General features: G+C 42.7%; 1 protein-coding gene across 1 annotated transcript in view; it reads right to left on the minus strand.

The window, feature by feature from the left end:
* Positions 1 to 19,868, minus strand: part of CFAP58 (cilia and flagella associated protein 58) — a 142,798-nt gene that overhangs the window by 14,369 nt on the left and 108,561 nt on the right. The window contains exon 16 of the mRNA XM_084846372.1: positions 8,510 to 8,629. Coding sequence (XP_084702498.1) covers positions 8,510 to 8,629 — 120 coding nt within the window. The remainder of the gene's footprint in view (positions 1 to 8,509; positions 8,630 to 19,868) is intronic.

Raw genomic sequence — 19,868 nt, forward strand, 5'->3', positions numbered from 1 at the left:
CTGTATAATTATTTCTTATGTAAATAATGTGAAACAATGAAAGATTATTATTATTTCTACAGGGACTAACATTTACTAGACTTAATATGATCATGTTAATATTGGTTGGAGTAAAATATGCCTTTGAAAAGAAAATGTTGAAATGCTACAGGCAGTTCTGTCAAAATTTTGGTCACTCCTTGGAATGGGGGGATGGCCCACGCAATTGACGCTATCGACCCTGAACATGCTCTCCCACCAAAGAGACCCAAGCTACCTCCCTGGTTCATAAGGCATAATGAAACAGCAAGGACAACAGCTATAGAGTTGTTTATGGAAGACTTGAAATGAATCTAACTAAACACACTCCATGGCAATGACAGACAAAGAAATAATACTTTTTCATCATCATCACAACTGCACAGCTGTCCAATGGAGTTATTTTAGGTAGTCAGAGGGCTCTTATATTTTGGCCGTTTTAGCGACCACTGCCTTGTTGTGGCGAAGGGGCTTGCGTAACTCAGTGAAGCCATAAGCTATGCCGTGCAGGGCCACCCAAGACGGACAGGTCATGGCAGAGAGTTCTGACAAAATGTGGTCCACTGGAGAAGGAAATGGCAACCCACTCCAGTATTCTTGCCAAGAAAACCCCATGGAACATATCACAAGGCTAAAAGATATGACGCCGGAAGATGAGCCCCTCAGGTCGCAAGGTGTCCAATATGCTACTGGGGAAGAGCAGAGGGTATTTCCAAGTAGCGCCAGAAAGAGTGAAGTGGCTGGGCCAAACCCGAAAGGACACTCAGCTGTGGATGTGTCTGGTGGTGAAAAGAAAATCCGATGCTGTAAAGAACAATATTGTTTAGGAACCTGGAATGTCAGATCAATGAATCAAGGTAAGCTGGAGGTGGTCAAACATGAGATGGCAAGATTGAACATCGACATCTTGGGAATCAGCGAACTAAAATGGACAGGCATGGGCGAATTTAATTCAGGTGACCATCATATCTACTATTGTGGGCAAGAATCCCTTAGAAGAAATGGAGTAGCACTCATAGTCAACAAAAGGGTGGGAAAAGCAGTACTGGGGTACAATCTTAAAAATGATAGAATGATCTCAGTATGAATCCAAGGCAAACCATTCAACATCACAGTAATTCAAGTCTATGCCCCAACCACTGAGGCCGAAGAAGCTGAGGTTGATCGGTTCTGTGAAGACCTACAACACCTTCTAGAACTAAAACCCAAAAAAGATGTCCTCTTCATCATAGGGGATTGGAATGCTAAAGTAGGAAGTCAAGAAATCACCGGGATAACAGGCAGGCATGGCCTTGGTGTACAAAATGAAGCAGGACAAAAGCTAATAGAGTTTTGCCAAGAGAACATGCTGATCATAGCAAACACTCTTTTCCAACAGCACAAGAGGCGACTCTACACATGGACGTCACCAGATGGTCAATATCGAAATCAGATTGATTATGTCCTTTGCAGCCAAAGATGGAGAAGCTCCATACAGTCAGTCAAAACAAGACCTGGAGCTGACTGTGGCTCAGATCATGAGCTGCTTCTTGCAAAATTTCAGCTCAAATTGAAGAACGTAGGGAAAACCACTAAACCTTTCAGGTATGACCTAAATCATATCCCTGATGAATATACAGTGGAGGTGAGGAATAGATTTCAGGGATTAGACCTGATAGACAGAGTGCCTGAGGAACTATGGATGGAGGTCCGTAACATTGTTCAGGAGGCAGCAACGAAATCCATCCCAAAGAAAAAGAAATGCAAGAAAGCCAAGTGGCTGTCTGATGAGGCTTTACAAGTAGCTCACGAAAGAAGGGAAGCGAAAAGCAAAGGAGAAAGGGGAAGATATACCCAACTGAATGCAGAGTTCCAGAGAATAGCAAGGAGAGACAAGAAGGCCTTCTTAAATGAACAATGCAAAGAAATCGAGGAAAACAACAAAATGGGAAAGACTAGAGATCTCTTCAAGAAAATTGGAGATCTCAAGGGAACGTTTTGTGCAAAGACGGGCATGATAAAGGACAAAGAAGGCAGGGACCTAACAGAAGCAGATGAGATTAAGAAGAGGTGGCAAGAATACACAGAAGAACTATACAGGAAAGATCTGAATGTCCCTGATAGCCATGATAGTGCGGTCACTGAACTTGAGCCGGACATCCTCGAGAGTGAAGTCAAGTGGGCCTTAGGAAGCATTAGTAACAACAAGGCTAGCGGAGATGACAGTATTCCAGCCGAGCTATTTAAAATCCTAAAAGATGATGCTGTTAAAGTGCTGCATTCAATATGCCAACAAATCTGGAACACTCAACAGTGGCCACAAGACTGGAAAAGGTCAGTTTACATTCCAATTCCAAAGAAGGGCAACGCCAAAGAGTGTTCAAACTACCGCACAATTGCGCTCATTTCACATGCCAGCAAGGTGATGCTCAAAATCCTACAAGCTAGGCTTCAGCAGTATGCGAACCGAGAACTACCGGAAGTACAAGCTGGGTTTCGAAGAGGCAGAGGAACTAGAGATCAAATCGCCAACATTCGCTGCATCATGGAGAAAGCAAGAGAATTCCAGAAAAACGTCTATTTCTGCTTCATTGACTACGCTAAAGCCTTTGATTGTGTGGATCACAACAAACTGTGGCAAATTCTTAAAGTGATGGGAGTACCAGACCACCTAACCTGTCTCCTGAGAAACCTGTACGAGGGTCAAGAAGCAACAGTAAGAACCAGACATGGAACAACCGATTGGTTCAAAATTGGGAAAGGAGTACGACAAGGCTGCATATTGTCACCCTGCTTATTTAACTTATATGCAGAGTACATCATGAGAAATGCCGGGTTGGATGAATCACAGGTCGGAATTAAGATTGCCGGGAGAATTATCAACAACCTCCGATATGCAGACGATACCACCCTAATGGCAGAAAGCGAAGAGGATCTCAAGAGCCTCTTGTTGAGGGTGAAAGAGGAGAGTGCAAAAGCTGGTTTGAAACTCAACATTAAAAAAACTAAGATCATGTCATCTGGCCCTATCACTTCCTGGCATATAGAAGGGGAAGAAATGGAAGCAGTGACAGATTTTACTTTCTTGGGCTCCAAGATCACCGCAGACGGTGACTGTAGCCATGAAATTAAAAGACGCTTGCTCCTTGGGAGGAAAGCTATGGCCAACCTAGACAGCATAGTAAGAAGCAGAGACATCACCTTGCCGACAAAGGTCCGTCTAATCAAAGCTATGGTTTTCCCAGTAGTAATGTATGGCTGTGAGAGCTGGACTATAAGGAAGGCTGAGCGCCGAAGAATTGATGCTTTCGAACTGTGGTGCTGGAGAAGACTCTTACGAGTGCCCTGGACTGCAAGGAGGTCAAATCAGTCCATCCTAAAGGAAATCAACCCTGAGTGCTCATTGGAAGGACAGATAATGAAGCTGAAGCTCCAATATTTTGGCCACCTAATGCGAAGAGAAAACTCCCTGGAAAAGACCCTGATGCTGGGAAAGACTGAAGGCAAAAGGAGAAGGGGACGGCAGAGGATGAGATGGCTAGATAGCATCACGGATGCAATGAATATGAACTTGAGCACGCTCCGGGAGAGAGCGCAGGACAGGAAGGCCTGGCATGCTATGGTCCATGGGGTCACGAAGAGTCGGACACGACTGAACAACAACAACAACAAGCCGTAACTAATTTATTATACAATTTGTGGATAAAGTCACATGGATTCAGTCAGACTTGGGTGCCATCATCATTAGAGCTGGTCATCAGGATGTACCTTTGGAAATTACCTGTCCAGTTGTTATGGATACATTCAATTTGTAGAATGTGGATAGGATTCTTGGAGGGGCAAGGCCTAACATATGTGCCCATTCTGTCTTATTAAGGTTGCCAGGGGGAGATTGGATGAGTGGATTTGAGGACTGCTGAATGCTAAGACAATTTTTAGAGCCATGTGCTTGTTCAGTTGATTATGTAAATTTGTTGTATTTTATGTTGTTATTTGTATTGTACACTGCCTAGAGTGGCCGGGTAGCTGGCCAAATGGGCGGCTAATAAGTCTAAATAAATAAATCCTTTATAGAAAAGGGGGGAAATACCTTGAACCTCACCCATGCTGGATAACCTCCAGCCAGTCTCTAATATTCCATTCTTGGGCAAAGTGCTTGAGCATGTGGTGGCTTCTCAAGTCTAGTTTTTTGGCAGGCAATCTAGACCCATTTCAATCTAGCTTCAGCTATGAAATGAAGACAGCTTTGGTCACCCTAGTAGACAAGCTACACCTAGAATTGGACTGGGCAAGTGTGTCATTATTGGTTCTGCTGAACCTTTCAGCAACTTCTGAAACCATAAACCATGGTATTTTTCTGGATTACCCAGCCAGGATGAGATTTGGGGGCACTGTCCTACAGTGGATCAGGTTTTTTCCTGGAGGGTGGGTTACAGAAAGTGTCACTGAGAGATTGCTGATCATCACCATTCCATTAAACTGTGGAGTCCTGCAGGACTTGTCCCCTCTTCAGATCTCCATGAAACTAATGGGGGTGTTTGGAGATTGGTATGTGGAACTGTCAGTATGCTAATGTCACCCAACTCTCTCTCTCTGCTTTCCATTTGATTCCAGGGAAGCTGTTGAGGTTCTGAACCAGTGTCTGAGGTCAGTAATTGGCTGGATAAGGGTGAACAAATTAAAGCTCAATCCAGTCAAGACAGAGGTGTTGCTGGTCAGCAGAATGGCTGATCTGGAAGTAGGAATGTAACCTGTTTGGGATGGGGTTTCACTTTTCTTGAAGTCTCAGGTTCACAGTCTGGAGGTACTTCTTGACCCAATGTCAAACTTGAATGCTCAGCTGTCAGCTATGGTCAGGTGTGCCTTTCCCAGCTCAAGATTACTGCACCAACTGCACCCATTCTTAGAGATGTCAAATCTGGCACAGTGACCCATGCCTTAATTACATCCAGATTGGACTACTATGATGCACTGTATGTGGGGATGCCCCTGAAAGATCTTCACAAACTTCAGCTGCTGCAGAATGTGGGCTCCATTACATGTGGCTTTTATCATACAATCGTGGTGGGTCACTCATGGAAATTTGTGGGTCCTTTTCATGATGTCGTCATCTTCTAGTGCCTCTCCTGAAGTTTTTTGGGTTAACCCACAATTATTTAACTCACCGATAATGCAGTAATAAATTATACCACCATTAAAGAGGACATGTATTTCTGGGAATGCACGATATCGCCGTAATGTCGCAGCACCATCTAGTGGCTGTATAAACGGAACACAGGGAACTTCCGCACAAGGGAAATGGCCAAAAAAAAAACCCAAAAGGGTGAGGCACGTTTGTTGTGCCGATCGTGATGCCAGAAAGACTCCGGAAGAAGAAAGCCTGATAGGGTGAAGGATTTCTGCCTCATGTGAGGACACCTTGTGACAGCCAAACTGGGATTATGTTACTTCCTTGTCATAACAGCTACACTGGCTTCCAGTCTGTTTCTGGACACAATCTGAAGTGCTAGATATGACCTTTAAAGCCCTAAATTGCATAGCACTAAGATACTTGAAAGACTGCTTGCTTTCAAATGAGTCTGCTCAGTTGTTAAGATCTGGATAGTAGTGTTGTTACAGTAAAAACCCTATCGCTTTTATTGCTGTTTTTATCACTTCTAATATTTTAATTGTTTTTATGTATTTCATTGCTGTAAGCCACCTTGGGAACGGTTCTGCCCTGAAAGGTGTCCAAGAAATGTTCTAAATAAAACAAACAAATAAATAAATAAAATCATATTGTCAGCATTAAATCTTCGGTAATATTTTTCACATATTAGCATCACACCAGCATTTAGCCATGAGAATCTGTTTGCACATTAAACTAACAAAAACACTTTCCCAGAAATAATGTATCTTTCACAAAAAATACTTATGGAAAGCATTCACTTGGAATATGCAGGTAAACCAACCAGAAGCCTGCGTACAGAAAGGTTGAAATCTACATGACAAAAATTTAACAAAAAGCTAGAACCTGAATGGAAAACATTAGAAACATATGAGCCAGTAGAGTCTGGGTGATCTGCTTCATTTAGTTACATTAGTACTAATATTAATAGCATAGTTGTGACATATAGGCTATTTTAATTAACATATTACATGCACAGGTATACTGTGTTGCTTGTCAGCAGAATGGCTGTGACATTCTGATAATATGAAAAACCTTAAGATAGTCATGGCAAATCTTAAAACAGCTTAGATGTCATAAGGATTAGAAAAAAATGACCTTTCATACTTCTCTCCTTGTTTCTCAGATATTAGCATATACTGCTATTTTATGTTCCCAAGCCAGTTTTATAGCTATGAGAGCCATAAACTTTAAACACATATGTAACTGCTAGGTTTTATCAAACATATTTTATCAAATGCATAATACATTGAATCAATATAAAAAACCTTGATGGCCATCTCCTATCCTTGGTATACACTATATCCCTAGTTACTACCATCTATGGCAAGTGGTTAAGATTTTTGTTTCTTGCAGACATCCTTAGTATGCATGGACAGAAAAAAAAATTCAGAGTATACTCTATTACATTTTCATGCCAATAAAAATGAAGGAAGAGCACCACATTACATATAACCCATGTTGCTTCTTAACATGGAGCTTCAAGTGATTCCAGAAGACATAAACAAGCTTTTCTCACCAAGGAAATCCTGCCTTACAGGGACAAGGGTTTAAGAGAGATTACTGTTGTCAGCCCCCTAATAAGATGCGAGACTAATATACAAGGATGTACTGTTAGAAAAAGATGAAGGATTTAGAAATGTTTTCTCAATCCATTTCTGCTAGCTTGTTAAGGACAGAAGGAAAATGGTTTTGACTGGCACATTAGAAAATCTTGCTCATTTAAAAAATAAATTAAGTCTCATACAAAATTCTGGCACTGTCTCCAAAGGCCCAAGTGGGATGCACATTTATAGTAATAGGCTGTAAATTAATGCTCTAATTAGATTTTCATTTCTTAATTTTATAAACAAACATTATACCACAAAATGCTACTCTCAACACAGTTAAGAAATTTACACACTAGCTTTCTTCAGCAAATCATGTGTAAAGAATTTATGGAAATTTCTCTAAAAGCATACTTCATGTGATTCACTGCTATAAGCCAAAAGATTATTTTTTTCTATGCTTACTGGTTTGTAATCGGCTTAAAGAGTTAAGAATGTAAGAGGAGGTCTGCTGTATTGGAACAAAGCTCCATCTAGACCAGTATTCTGTTTCTAATTTGGCCATCTAGAATACTTCCTAGAGCCCCACAAGCAGGGCACAAAGGCAACACCATCCCCACCACCAACCCCATTGCTTGTCATCAGCATCTGGTATTTTTAGGCTGCAATCCTATACCTGACAGTAAGTCCCATTGAACACAATGGAACTTACTTCTAAGTAGATATGCATAAGATTGCATTGCCAGTCTGGTATTCAGAGGTATGCTGTCTCCAATCATGAAGGTTCCATTTAGCTATGATAAGTAATAGCTGCTGATGTGTTGTGAAAAGTAATTGAAGTGAGGACTGTAAATCACATTGCCCTCATATATAGGGCCAGCCCTCCCATTAGGCAGAGTGAGTTAGTCACCTCAGGCAGCAGAGTTTGGATGTCATAAAAGGGCAGCAAATTGTTAGTTGCTGCCAGGCAGGGAGACAAGTGCTTGTGGGATTTTCTGCCTGAAATGCCAAAACAACTTGCTTTGCCTTGAGAACTACGCAGCATGCCTTGTGTATGTGGGAGACATCTGCTGCTCCATATCAAGTAACAAAATGTGATCCCTTCTCACATATTACTACATGAATTATTATTTGCACCCAACTGCTGAAAGCCTTAGAGTGTGATGAAATGCATGTTTAGACAAAAAAAAGTCCTGCAACTCCCAGCATTCCCCAGTAAGCATGGCTGGCTGAGGAATTCTAGGAGCTGTAGGATGTTTTCTGTCTAAACAAGCATAGGATTATGCCCTTAATTTGTGTATATGCATTGTCTCTATTCTTGTACTAGACTATCACGGGCCAAAGCGTACATAATAAGAGAACCAGTGTGATGTAGTGGGTAGAGTGCTGGGCTGGGATTCAGGAGATCTGGGTTGTAGTCCCCATTCATCCATGAAGCTCACTGGATGACTTTGGGCCAGTCGCTGACTCTCAGCCTAACATACCTTACAGGGTTGTTGTAAGGATAAAATGTAGAGGAGGAGGATCATGTAAGTCACTTTGGGTTCCTTGCGAGAGTAAAAAGGCGGGATATAAATGTAATAATAAATAACTAAAATAAGTAAATAATAATTGCTTCTTTGTGGTGAAACTCATGGTGTAGTGAAAAAAAGAGATAAATGAATACTTCCTCAACTTCAGAGGAATTTTTAGAGCACAAGTCTTCCTGTGCCTGATAATAATGACTTTTTACTTCCTGGGGCTGGGGGAGTACAATGTAGACCTATTTCTATAATGAATTTTTGGAAAGAACTCCTACTTTAAGTTGCTTGGTCTTCTCCCGCAGGGTATGCCGATACAACTGCAACTGTTCTGCTGCTTCTGGTCCTGGCTGACGAGCTAAGATGTGTTTCAGTTCTACATACAACTTCTCTTTCTCCTAGGAGACAAAATGGAATGAAACCAACTTGTAAGTTACACCTACCCTCTTCCCATTTTAGAACATAAAGAAGGAATGCTAATATAAGGACACCAGTACAGAAAGATAAGAAAGAACCACAGCATAAATACATTTCTAAGCTAGCTCTGTTTGTTGAACTGTAGTGCCTTGCTTCTTGCCAACCTGAAAATCATCTTTGTTATCTTAGCGTGATAGATATAAATGCAGAAGTAATTCCACCTGACCCTCACATTGGACAACTGGACAATCTACTGTGCATCATATCTAAAACACAACAGGGCACACATGCAAAAAAGAGTTCTGCAGTATTTTAATGAAAAATACTGCACCATATATTTATAATAAATCAACCTTTCACATTTCCATACCTTCCTATTGGTTTATTTTAAAGAAATCAGTTTACAATTCCTAATGTTCAGAACTGATCATAGTAAGAGCTTATTCTATTTAAATACTGTTGCTCTGAATCTTGCTTATAATAATAAAAAATAATATATAAACATCTTCATCTTTTCAGCATTAATTTGAGCTGTATTTTGCAAGGTCTCTCACTATAGTTCTTACACATCATTTTGTTGTTGTTGTTCAGTCGTTCAGTCGTGTCCGACTCTTCGTGACCCCATGGACCACAGCACGCCAGGCCTTCCTGTCCTGCACTCTCTCCCGGAGCGTGCTCAAGTTCATATTCATTGCATCCGTGATGCTATCTAGCCATCTCATCCTCTGCCGTCCCCTTCTCCTTTTGCCTTCAGTCTTTCCCAGCATCAGGGTCTTTTCCAGGGAGTTTTCTCTTCGCATTAGGTGGCCAAAATATTGGAGCTTCAGCTTCATTATCTGTCCTTCCAATGAGCACTCAGGGTTGATTTCCTTTAGGATGGACTGATTTGACCTCCTTGCAGTCCAGGGCACTCGTAAGAGTCTTCTCCAGCACCACAGTTCGAAAGCATCAATTCTTCGGCGCTCAGCCTTCCTTATAGTCCAGCTCTCACAGCCATATATTACTACTGGGAAAACCATAGCTTTGATTAGACGGACCTTTGTCGGCAAGGTGATGTCTCTGCTTCTTACTATGCTGTCTAGGTTGGCCATAGCTTTCCTCCCAAGGAGCAAGCGTCTTTTAATTTCATGGCTACAGTCACCATCTGCGGTGATCTTGGAGCCCAAGAAAGTAAAATCTGTCACTGCTTCCATTTCTTCCCCTTCCATATGCCAGGAAGTGATAGGGCCAGATGACATGATCTTAGTTTTTTTAATGTTGAGTTTCAAACCAGCTTTTGCACTCTCCTCTTTCACCCTCAACAAGAGGCTCTTGAGATCCTCTTCGCTTTCTGCCATTAGGGTGGTATCGTCTGCATATCGGAGGTTGTTGATAATTCTCCCGGCAATCTTAATTCCGACCTGTGATTCATCCAACCCGGCATTTCTCATGATGTACTCTGCATATAAGTTAAATAAGCAGGGTGACAATATGCAGCCTTGTCGTACTCCTTTCCCAATTTTGAACCAATCGGTTGTTCCATCTCTGGTTCTTACTGTTGCTTCTTGACCCTCGTACAGGTTTCTCAGGAGACAGGTAAGGTGGTCTGGTACTCCCATCACTTTAAGAATTTGCCACAGTTTGTTGTGATCCACACAATCAAAGGCTTTAGCGTAGTCAATGAAGCAGAAATAGACGTTTTTCTGGAATTCTCTTGCTTTCTCCATGATGCAGCGAATGTTGGCGATTTGATCTCTAGTTCCTCTGCCTCTTCGAAACCCAGCTTGTACTTCCAGTAGTTCTCGGTTCGCATACTGCTGAAGCCTAGCTTGTAGGATTTTGAGCATCACCTTGCTGGCATGTGAAATGAGCGCAATTGTGAGGTAGTTTGAACACTCTTTGGCGTTGCCCTTCTTTGGAATTGGAATGTAAACTGACCTTTTCCAGTCTTGTGGCCACTGTTGAGTGTTCCAGATTTGTTGGCATATTGAATGCAGCACTTTAACAGCATCATCTTTTAGGATTTTAAATAGCTCAGCTGGAATACTGTCATCTCCGCTAGCCTTGTTGTTACTAATGCTTCCTAAGGCCCACTTGACTTCACTCTCGAGGATGTCCGGCTCAAGTTCAGTGACCGCACTATCATGGCTATCAGGGACATTCAGATCTTTCCTGTATAGTTCTTCTGTGTATTCTTGCCACCTCTTCTTAATCTCATCTGCTTCTGTTAGGTCCCTGCCTTCTTTGTCCTTTATCATGCCCATCTTTGCACAAAACGTTCCCTTGAGATCACCAATTTTCTTGAAGAGATCTCTAGTCTTTCCCATTTTGTTGTTTTCCTCGATTTCTTTGCATTGTTCATTTAAGAAGGCCTTCTTGTCTCTCCTTGCTATTCTCTGGAACTCTGCATTCAGTTGGCTATATCTTCCCCTTTCTCCTTTGCTTTTCGCTTCCCTTCTTTCGTGAGCTACTTGTAAAGCCTCATCAGACAGCCACTTGGCTTTCTTGCATTTCTTTTTCTTTGGGACGGATTTCGTTGCTGCCTCCTGAACAATGTTACGGACCTCCGTCCATAGTTCCTCAGGCACTCTGTCTATCAGGTCTAATCCCTGAAATCTATTCCTCACCTCCACTGTATATTCATCAGGGATATGATTTAGGTCATACCTGAACGGTTTAGTGGTTTTCCCTACGTTCTTCAATTTAAGCCGAAATTTTGCAAGAAGCAGCTCATGATCTGAGCCACAGTCAGCTCCAGGTCTTGTTTTTACTGACTGTATGGAGCTTCTCCATCTTTGGCTGCAAAGGACATAATCAATCTGATTTCGATATTGACCATCTGGTGACATCCATGTGTAGAGTCGCCTCTTGTGCTGTTGGAAAAGAGTGTTTGCTATGATCAGCATGTTCTCTTGGCAAAACTCTATTAGCTTTTGTCCTGCTTCATTTTGTACACCAAGGCCATGCCTGCCTGTTATCCCGGTGATTTCTTGACTTCCTACTTTAGCATTCCAATCCCCTATGATGAAGAGGACATCTTTTTTTGGTGTTAGTTCTAGAAGGTGTTGTAGGTCTTCACAGAACCGATCAACCTCAGCTTCTTCGGCCTCAGTGGTTGGGGCATAGACTTGAATTACTGTGATGTTGAATGGTTTGCCTTGGATTCGTACTGAGATCATTCTATCATTTTTAAGATTGTACCCCAGTACTGCTTTTCCCACCCTTTTGTTGACTATGAGTGCTACTCCATTTCTTCTAAGGGATTCTTGCCCACAATAGTAGATATGATGGTCACCTGAATTAAATTCGCCCATGCCTGTCCATTTTAGTTCGCTGATTCCCAAGATGTCGATGTTCAATCTTGCCATCTCATGTTTGACCACCTCCAGCTTACCTTGATTCATTGATCTGACATTCCAGGTTCCTAAACAATATTGTTCTTTACAGCATTGGATTTTCTTTTCACCGCCAGACACATCCACAGCTGAGTGTCCTTTCGGGTTTGGCCCAGCCGCTTCACTCTTTCTGGCGCTACTTGGAAATACCCTCTGCTCTTCCCCAGTAGCATATTGGACACCTTCCGACCTGAGGGGCTCATCTTCCAGCGTCATATCTTTTAGCCTTGTGATACGTTCCATGGGGTTTTCTTGGCAAGAATACTGGAGTGGGTTGCCATTTCCTTCAGATTGCTAACTATGACACATGCATCTGAAACCATATAGTTCTTCTTATCTACTTTTGCAGGTGTAATAAATCATGTTTCATATGGTGGCTGATGCAAGACTCTAGTAGTTGCAGTTGTCCATTTTAGTATCTCCTGACTGTGGGATCAGGCTTAAAAACCTCTGAGTGTTTTGCATATAACACACTGCAAATATAATCAGAGGAAGTGGTAATGACATGTGCAACATTCACTGTTGGAGGTTAATGTACAGTGTCAAACTTAATCCTTGCCATCAAGAATTACTTGACACAATTTTCATATTGCATTTTGTATTCCCAAATACACTCCGCATAAATACATCAGTAATTTGTACCCAGTTATAAGTTAAGACTGTTATTCAACAGCAATATTCTGTTGAAATAACATAATGTTTCAAATCTGCATACATATACAAACAACATTTATTTAACCTTCCCAAACAGAAACCTGAGACTATTTTGTTTATCGTATTAATCCTGCTCTTCCTGCAAGGAAGCTGGCAATGTTATTTTATCCTTGCAAGATAGGTCAGGCTGAGATAACCCAAGGTCATCCAGAGGGTTTCAGGACTGAAAGGAAAATTGGTTTCCCAGATCCAAACTAGCTCTCTAGACAAAGCAGTATACTGGCTTTCAACCTGTTGGGATATCACAGTATGTAATAGCATAAACAAAAAAGAAGCATTATCATAAGGTTGTCACAGACAGGAAGACCAGGATCTCTTCTCGATCATCCCAGAGTGCAGGACATGGAATAATGGGCTCAAATTACAGGAAGCCAGATTCTGGCTGAACATCAGAAAAAACTTCCTGACTGTTAGAGCAGTACGACAATGGAACCAATTCCCTAGGGAGATGGTGGGCTCTCCCACACTGGAGGCATTCAAGATAAAGCTGAAGAGCCATCTGTCAGGGATGCTTTGACTTGGATTCCTGCATTGAGCAGGGGGCTGGACTCGATGGTCTTATAGGCCCCTTCCAACTCTACTATTCTATGATCTATGATCTATTGTTTCATGCACTGCTGTAATACATTGATTTTATTTCAGGGGAAGAGCAATCCTATGGCCAATAGACACTGTCTAGACGGCCATAGGATTTTTTGGCTTCTGGGAACTGAGCTTGGAGCCAGCACTCCAAGCTCGATTTCCAGAAACCACGCTCCTCACCCCATCTCCTGCCCCATCGTAGGCAGCATAGCTGCCCATCTCTGCGCTTGGAAACGGAGCGCAGAGAGGATGAAATGAGAGTGTTCCGAAGAGCAGGGAGACCACAAAAGCTTCATTACGAAGCCATGCAGCCTCCCCACCCCCCCCCCCCTGAAGTGTCCTGCCTAGACAGCAATAATTGGCTGTCTGGCCACAAAAGCAGGGCGGGCAGAGCGCGTAGGAGAGGATCGGCTGTGCATAGGATAGTCAGCTGCCTCCGACTTTGGTGGCGGCCAACTATCCCAATAGGACTGTGCCCTAAATATTGTAGCCTATAGAGATACAGCTTTGTTCTCAGGCTACCGAGCTTCTTTTCCCTGTTCCTGGGGAAAGGACTGGTGTCTTGCCTCCCGTTTATGGCCTTATATCTCTATATTATGTCCTGTGCCTTTAACTCTTTGTCTGCCATCTACTGCTCATGCTTCACAGCTCTTGCAGGACTACGGGAGAATCCCAAGCAATATCAACATCCATATCTCCAATGACCATGGCTGCCTATTGTGCTGCTAGGGGCAGTCTGGTGGGAGCCAACCACTCTCTCATCTCCTCAATAATCTGGTCCCTTGATTTGGTTTCTGTTGTCCACTCCCATTCATGCCTCATTTCAAACTCTCCTCCTACTCTTCTCTATAACCTCCTTTGACCCCAAGTACCTTTTCAGGCCAACTTCTATTCACTCCTCACTTTTTTCTCCCCCACCCCTATATTCCAACTTCTCTCTGCCTGTTTGTCTCTCCCCAGCTTCTCTCTGCTCTCCTCTCTCCAGCTTTTTTCCTACTTTCTGTTCTATCTTTGTTCTTCCTTCTCACTTTCTGCTCTCTTCCCTACCCATCATCTCTTCTTCCAGCAGTCTTTGAACGTTCCTGGCTCAGGCTCTGGTTAATTTTTCTTAGGGTCCAAGCTAATATTTCTAAAACACTTTCAAACAACAACCATTTTTAAAAATCACATTATACCCTTGTCTGGGATAAACAGAAAAATCAGGACTTTCCCACTTACTTATGTCTATCTAGCATTATTTCTCCAAGCCCTCATGCTATTGCACTGTTGAAGAGTGGAGGGCTCCCCTGGTGTGCTTAAATCCTAAAATAATTGTCTCAGAGGATTTACCCATGAGCCCCCAGGGCTTCCTTAACACCACTCTAATAAGTAGGGGTTAGGAAAACCATTTCTTCTGAATCCAGAGATTGTCTTTGTTGATATACTTCTGCAAGTGCTCCAGGTAAACAAGCATTCCATGTCTTTCAGAAAAATCACTCTAGAATACAGGGGGAAAGCTCACTCCAGTGACTTTTTACCATCCATCCGTAGATCACAGGAGCATGTGGTGACCACAAGTTATTCAGCTAGGCCCACAAAGCTGTGAGTTTTAGGATCAAACTAGCATGGGACCATTCCACTGACAGTACATTATTAGATTACATGATTGCAAGTGTACAGTGTAGTGTAATGTGCATGTTATATAACATGAGACTTACTTGAAGTTGTGATAACCAACAGTACAATCTGTATTAAACATCAAATTCTTTGAAAGACAGGTAAAGTTAGGGGTGTACGAAACCCCGCTTACCTGGCTCCACCGGGTTCCGCTGGGGAGGGAGGCGCTCTGTGCCTCCCCCTGGAATCCATCATCCGATATCCGGCCGCTGGCTAGCAGGGACGCAAATGGCAGCAACCACAGCCGCCACCGTTTGCGTCCCTGAATTCAGCCGTGATAGGCTACATAAAGACTTACATAGCCTATCACGTCTGGGTTAAAAAAAACGCATACACAAATGGCGGCAGCTATGGCATCCACTACAGCATCCACTACGCTATTTGCGTTCTCCCTTATTTTCACCGTCTTAGTCTACGTAAATATTTACGTAGACTAAGATGGCCAAAAATAAGGAACACAAATGGCGGCGGCCATAGCCGCCATTTGCGTACGCATTTTTGTTTTTGTTTTAACCTAGATGTGATAGGCTATGTAAGTCTTTACGTAGCCTATCACGAAGGGGGGGGGGAACAGACTGCAAATGGCGGCGGCAGCCGGTCGGAAGACCAGCCGCTGCCGCTGAAGCCACCACTGGAGCCGCCGCCGTCTGGAACTTCCGCCCCAGGTAAGTCTCGTCCTGGGGGGATCCTCGGGGGGGCAGGCCGTTCCGCCACAGAGTTCAGGGGGACGAATGCACTGGCATTCGGCCACACCGATATCCATGGCAGAATTCTCTGACATCCCTAGGTAAAGTACAGAAACAATTGTGTTGCTTTTGTTCCCACCTCAGTAGCCAGAAGCTATCTGAAGTTCTTGTGATAGCAATTGGATAGGTCATTAACTGAAAGAGCTAACTAATGTTTAATTAGAATTAAGTATTCTTATTTGCTTGCATTTGCAAATCTAGCTTGCCACTAGATTTGTTTCTAGCTTGTGTAGATAAAGCTTAGTCAATGGAAACAGCTACAGAGAGAGGTCTTACACTGAAGATATTATTCATTCACACAAACACTGCTGTTGTCCCACTGAAGCCAATAAATCACTTCCTAACTAGGGATGGCCCAGGTGCTCGATTCAGTCTGGGAATCCAGCAGACCCGCTCCTGCCTGCACCGCCGAGCCCCGCTCACCAAGCCCATCCCTGCTCGCCCCCTGCCAGTGCTCGGCAAATGGCCTGCACTCACCCTGGCAGACTCGTCAAGCTTTGCAGTTGCCATTTTTTGAGAAATAAAATGGCCATCACAAAAATGCACATCTTTGCACACATGCGAAAATGCGTATCTTTGCGTATGTGCATATTTGCATATGTGAAAATGCGCATCTTTGGAAGTGCATGTTTTTGAGTATGCGCGAAAATGCACATTTTCCAAAAATTGAACATTTTCGCACACCTACTGTGTGCCTTTGCAAAAACGTGCATTTTGCACATGAGAATATGCGCATTCGCCTGTGTGGTGTAATGGCGAGAGTGTTGGACTAGGAGTCGGGAGATCCGGGTTCTAGCCCCCATTCAGCCATGGAAGCTCACTGGGTGACTTTGGGCCAGTCACAGACTCTCAGCCCAACCTACCTCACAGGGTTGTTGTTGTGAGGCTAAAATGGAGAGGAGGAGGATTATGTATACCGCCTTGAGTTCCTTAAAGAGGAAAAAAGGCGGGATATAAATGTAATAAATAAATTAATTAAATAAATAAAAACATACGCATTTTTGTGATCACCATTTTTTTAAAAAATGGCAACCACAGAGCTCGACGAGGCTGCTGGGGTGAGTGCAGGCTGCTCACCGAGCGTGGGAGGGGCTTGGGTGTGGTCCAGGGACCAACAAGTAGGGCAGGGGCTGGGCGGGCATCCGGAGGACCTGGATGGAGATGAGTTCGCACATCCCTATTTCTAACATTGTAATTGCACCAATCAGAAAGGAAAAATACTGGAAGGAGAAATACTGAAAGCTTAAAGACAATATCTAAGAACTACCCTCAGAACGGAAACAATGGATTGTAGGAGGATGTGTATCAGGATTTCACAAGGCACAGTTGTTCAGTTTATATTATTCAAAGTCTGCCCTCATTTTATAACGAGATACATTTCAGAGGAAGGTGAGTGGACAAGACCTTAATTTAACAGAGGGGCACAAAAGAGACAAAAAAGCCCTGTTCAGCACCACCAATTCCACGTCACCATCATGCACATACACATGCTGCTAAACTAGGCTTGTAAATAACCTAGCTGCCTGTAGCAAGGAAGAATTCCCTTCAGCCAAACAGTCAGGGTAATCTTACAAAAGTTGGTTCTCTCCCCTGCCCTCACTTTAATGCCACAAATAACCAATATGGACATTTGTGGACAGGCATGCTATTAAGATATTTTTGTGGGCTAGCAATATTTCTGTTAAAAGGTAAATTTAAGTATATGCGCTAAAAGGCAATTTAAGTATGTTGGAATATTACTGCATGACCTCTTTCAAGGCCCCTCACACCTATTTTGATACACTCTACCTTTCCCCACTCTACCTTTCCCCCTTGGATGGGTGCAGACAACTCTGCACCCATCCAAGCCCCAAGTTTGCATCCAAACCGGTGCAACTGACAGACTAAAACTGACAGATCATAGCCTAAAAGTTCAAAATCATCTCAATAACCTCAGTGGCTGGGAGGACAAACATAATCTGCTACGGGTTTTAAAAAATGAACGGCAAAACTATAACTAGTGCAGACCAGTTAGGCAGTAGTATTCACAAGTAAGATTTAGGAGCTATAGTAACAAAACGAACACGAGTCAAGAGTATATGTAATTCAGAGGCACAAGAGGGCAATCCCATTTTAAATTGCATTAACAGTGGTTTATATCCCTGATTCAGGAGTAAAAATACTACTGCTCTGCTCAGACCTCATTTGAAATACTGTGCTCATTTTGATGCATAACAGTTCAAGAAGGACACTGACAAGTCAAAGAGGCTTCAAAGAGTAGCAAAAATTATAAACAGTCTAAATGGCAAGTCATATGGGAATAGGCTGAGGGAATGTCTGTATTTAGTTTAGAGGGTGGGAAGAGGGTGATGGGGGACATACTGGCTTATTTAATATTTTAAAATGCAGTCAATGAAGGAAAACAGTTGCTCAACATTTCCTAAGATCGAGTGGGGATGCCCTCTTGATGGTACCATATTTGCCTAGAGTTTGATACACTGCAACCCGAAAGAGGGCGTTCTCAATACAGGCACCCTGACTGTGGAACTCCCTCCCCCCTCATATATGAGTGGTGCCTAGTCTTACAAGCTTCAAGACCAGCTAAAGACCTATATGTCTACCCAGGCTTCTGATTAAATTTTCTGCTTTTCTTCTGCCATATTATGTAAACTTATTTATCTGCTACTCCTCTCTTCTGTTTGATTATGCTGTTGTTAATGCTGCATTATTTTACTGTGTTTTATTGCTTGTACCTTGCTTTGGGATTATTTTATAATGAAACGAGAGTAAGAAATTTAGTAAATAAATATGATGATAGGACGCAAAGCAATGGGCTTGAACTACAGGAATATAGCTTTAGGTCAAACAGCAGGGGCTAACAATGTTAGGGATGATGGAGAATTTAGTTTGGTCCAAACCTCCTTAAACAATATACAAATTGGAACGCAGTATTCTTCAGTAGACACACTTCTCAGAATTTTGGGATGCAGTTCTCCAAACAGAAAATATGCACACAAATGTGTACATTAATGAAAAGTACACACAAAAATGTGTTAGTGGTGGTGGTGGTGAGTACAAAAAAGAAATCTACTTGCAAAAATGCATATACAGTATTTAGCAAAAATGCATACAAACCTGTGTATATTAGGCGAAATGTGCATGACAATACATACAAATTTATGTATGGATTTTTATTTTTAAAAGTATGCAAAAATTATGCAAAAATGGGATGGAATGAATTGAAAATTGGAAAAATGAGAAACAAAGAGAAACTGAAATTGACGTATTTGTCCACCCGTAAGCTCAAATATTTTGGCCACCTAATCGAAGAGAACACTCACTGGAAAAAACCCTGATACTGGGAAAGATTGAAGGCAAAAGGAGAAGGGGACAGCAGAGGATGAGATGGCTACATAGCATCACCGATGCAACGAATATGAATTTGAGCACACTTCGGGAGAGGGCAGAGGATAGAAAGGCCTGGCGTGCTATGGTCCATGGGGTCACGAAGAGTCGGACACGACTTAACGACTAAACAACAACAAACAATACTAGAACTGTTCAGGAATAGCTGAGTAGGGAAGCTGTGAAATTTTCTTCTCTTAACATTTTCATGAAGAGACTGGAACTCCCATTAGGAATTCTTTTGGCATAAGTTATTCTCCATTAGAGGACACATGGGATCCCTTCCAGTTCCAAGAGTCTGTGATTCAAAGAATGTAACTATAACTTAAAAATCGCTCAGCTTTATGGTGACTTGAACACTGTTCAGTATCTGCTGAGGTGTCTAATGCACTGTCTGCTTCAGCTGTATGGGATCAGTTTCAGTTTTTGAGGCCTGAGGATATAGATAAGACACTTGTAGCTGTTCAGCCCACAGCCTACTCTCTCGACCCTTGCCTATCCTGGATCATTTGAGCTAGCTGGGAGGGGTTGGCCGAGTGGATCCAGGGAGTGATGAACGCATCTCTGATGATAGAGTGGTGTCCAACGCATTGAAGGAGGAGTGGTGCATCCACTCTTGAAGAAGGCCTCCTTCGATCTGGACATTTATACCAACTACTGCCCAGTCATTAATACCCCTTTTCTGGGAAAGGTGCCCAGGTGGCTGGGCAACTGAGTCCTTGGAGGATACTGATTATTTCGATCCATTTCAATCTGGGTTCAGG

Source organism: Heloderma suspectum, chromosome 3, assembly GCF_057233095.1.
Source record: "Heloderma suspectum isolate Gila_16-S chromosome 3, 16-S_ref, whole genome shotgun sequence".
NCBI classification, from domain to species: Eukaryota; Metazoa; Chordata; class Lepidosauria; order Squamata; family Helodermatidae; genus Heloderma; species Heloderma suspectum.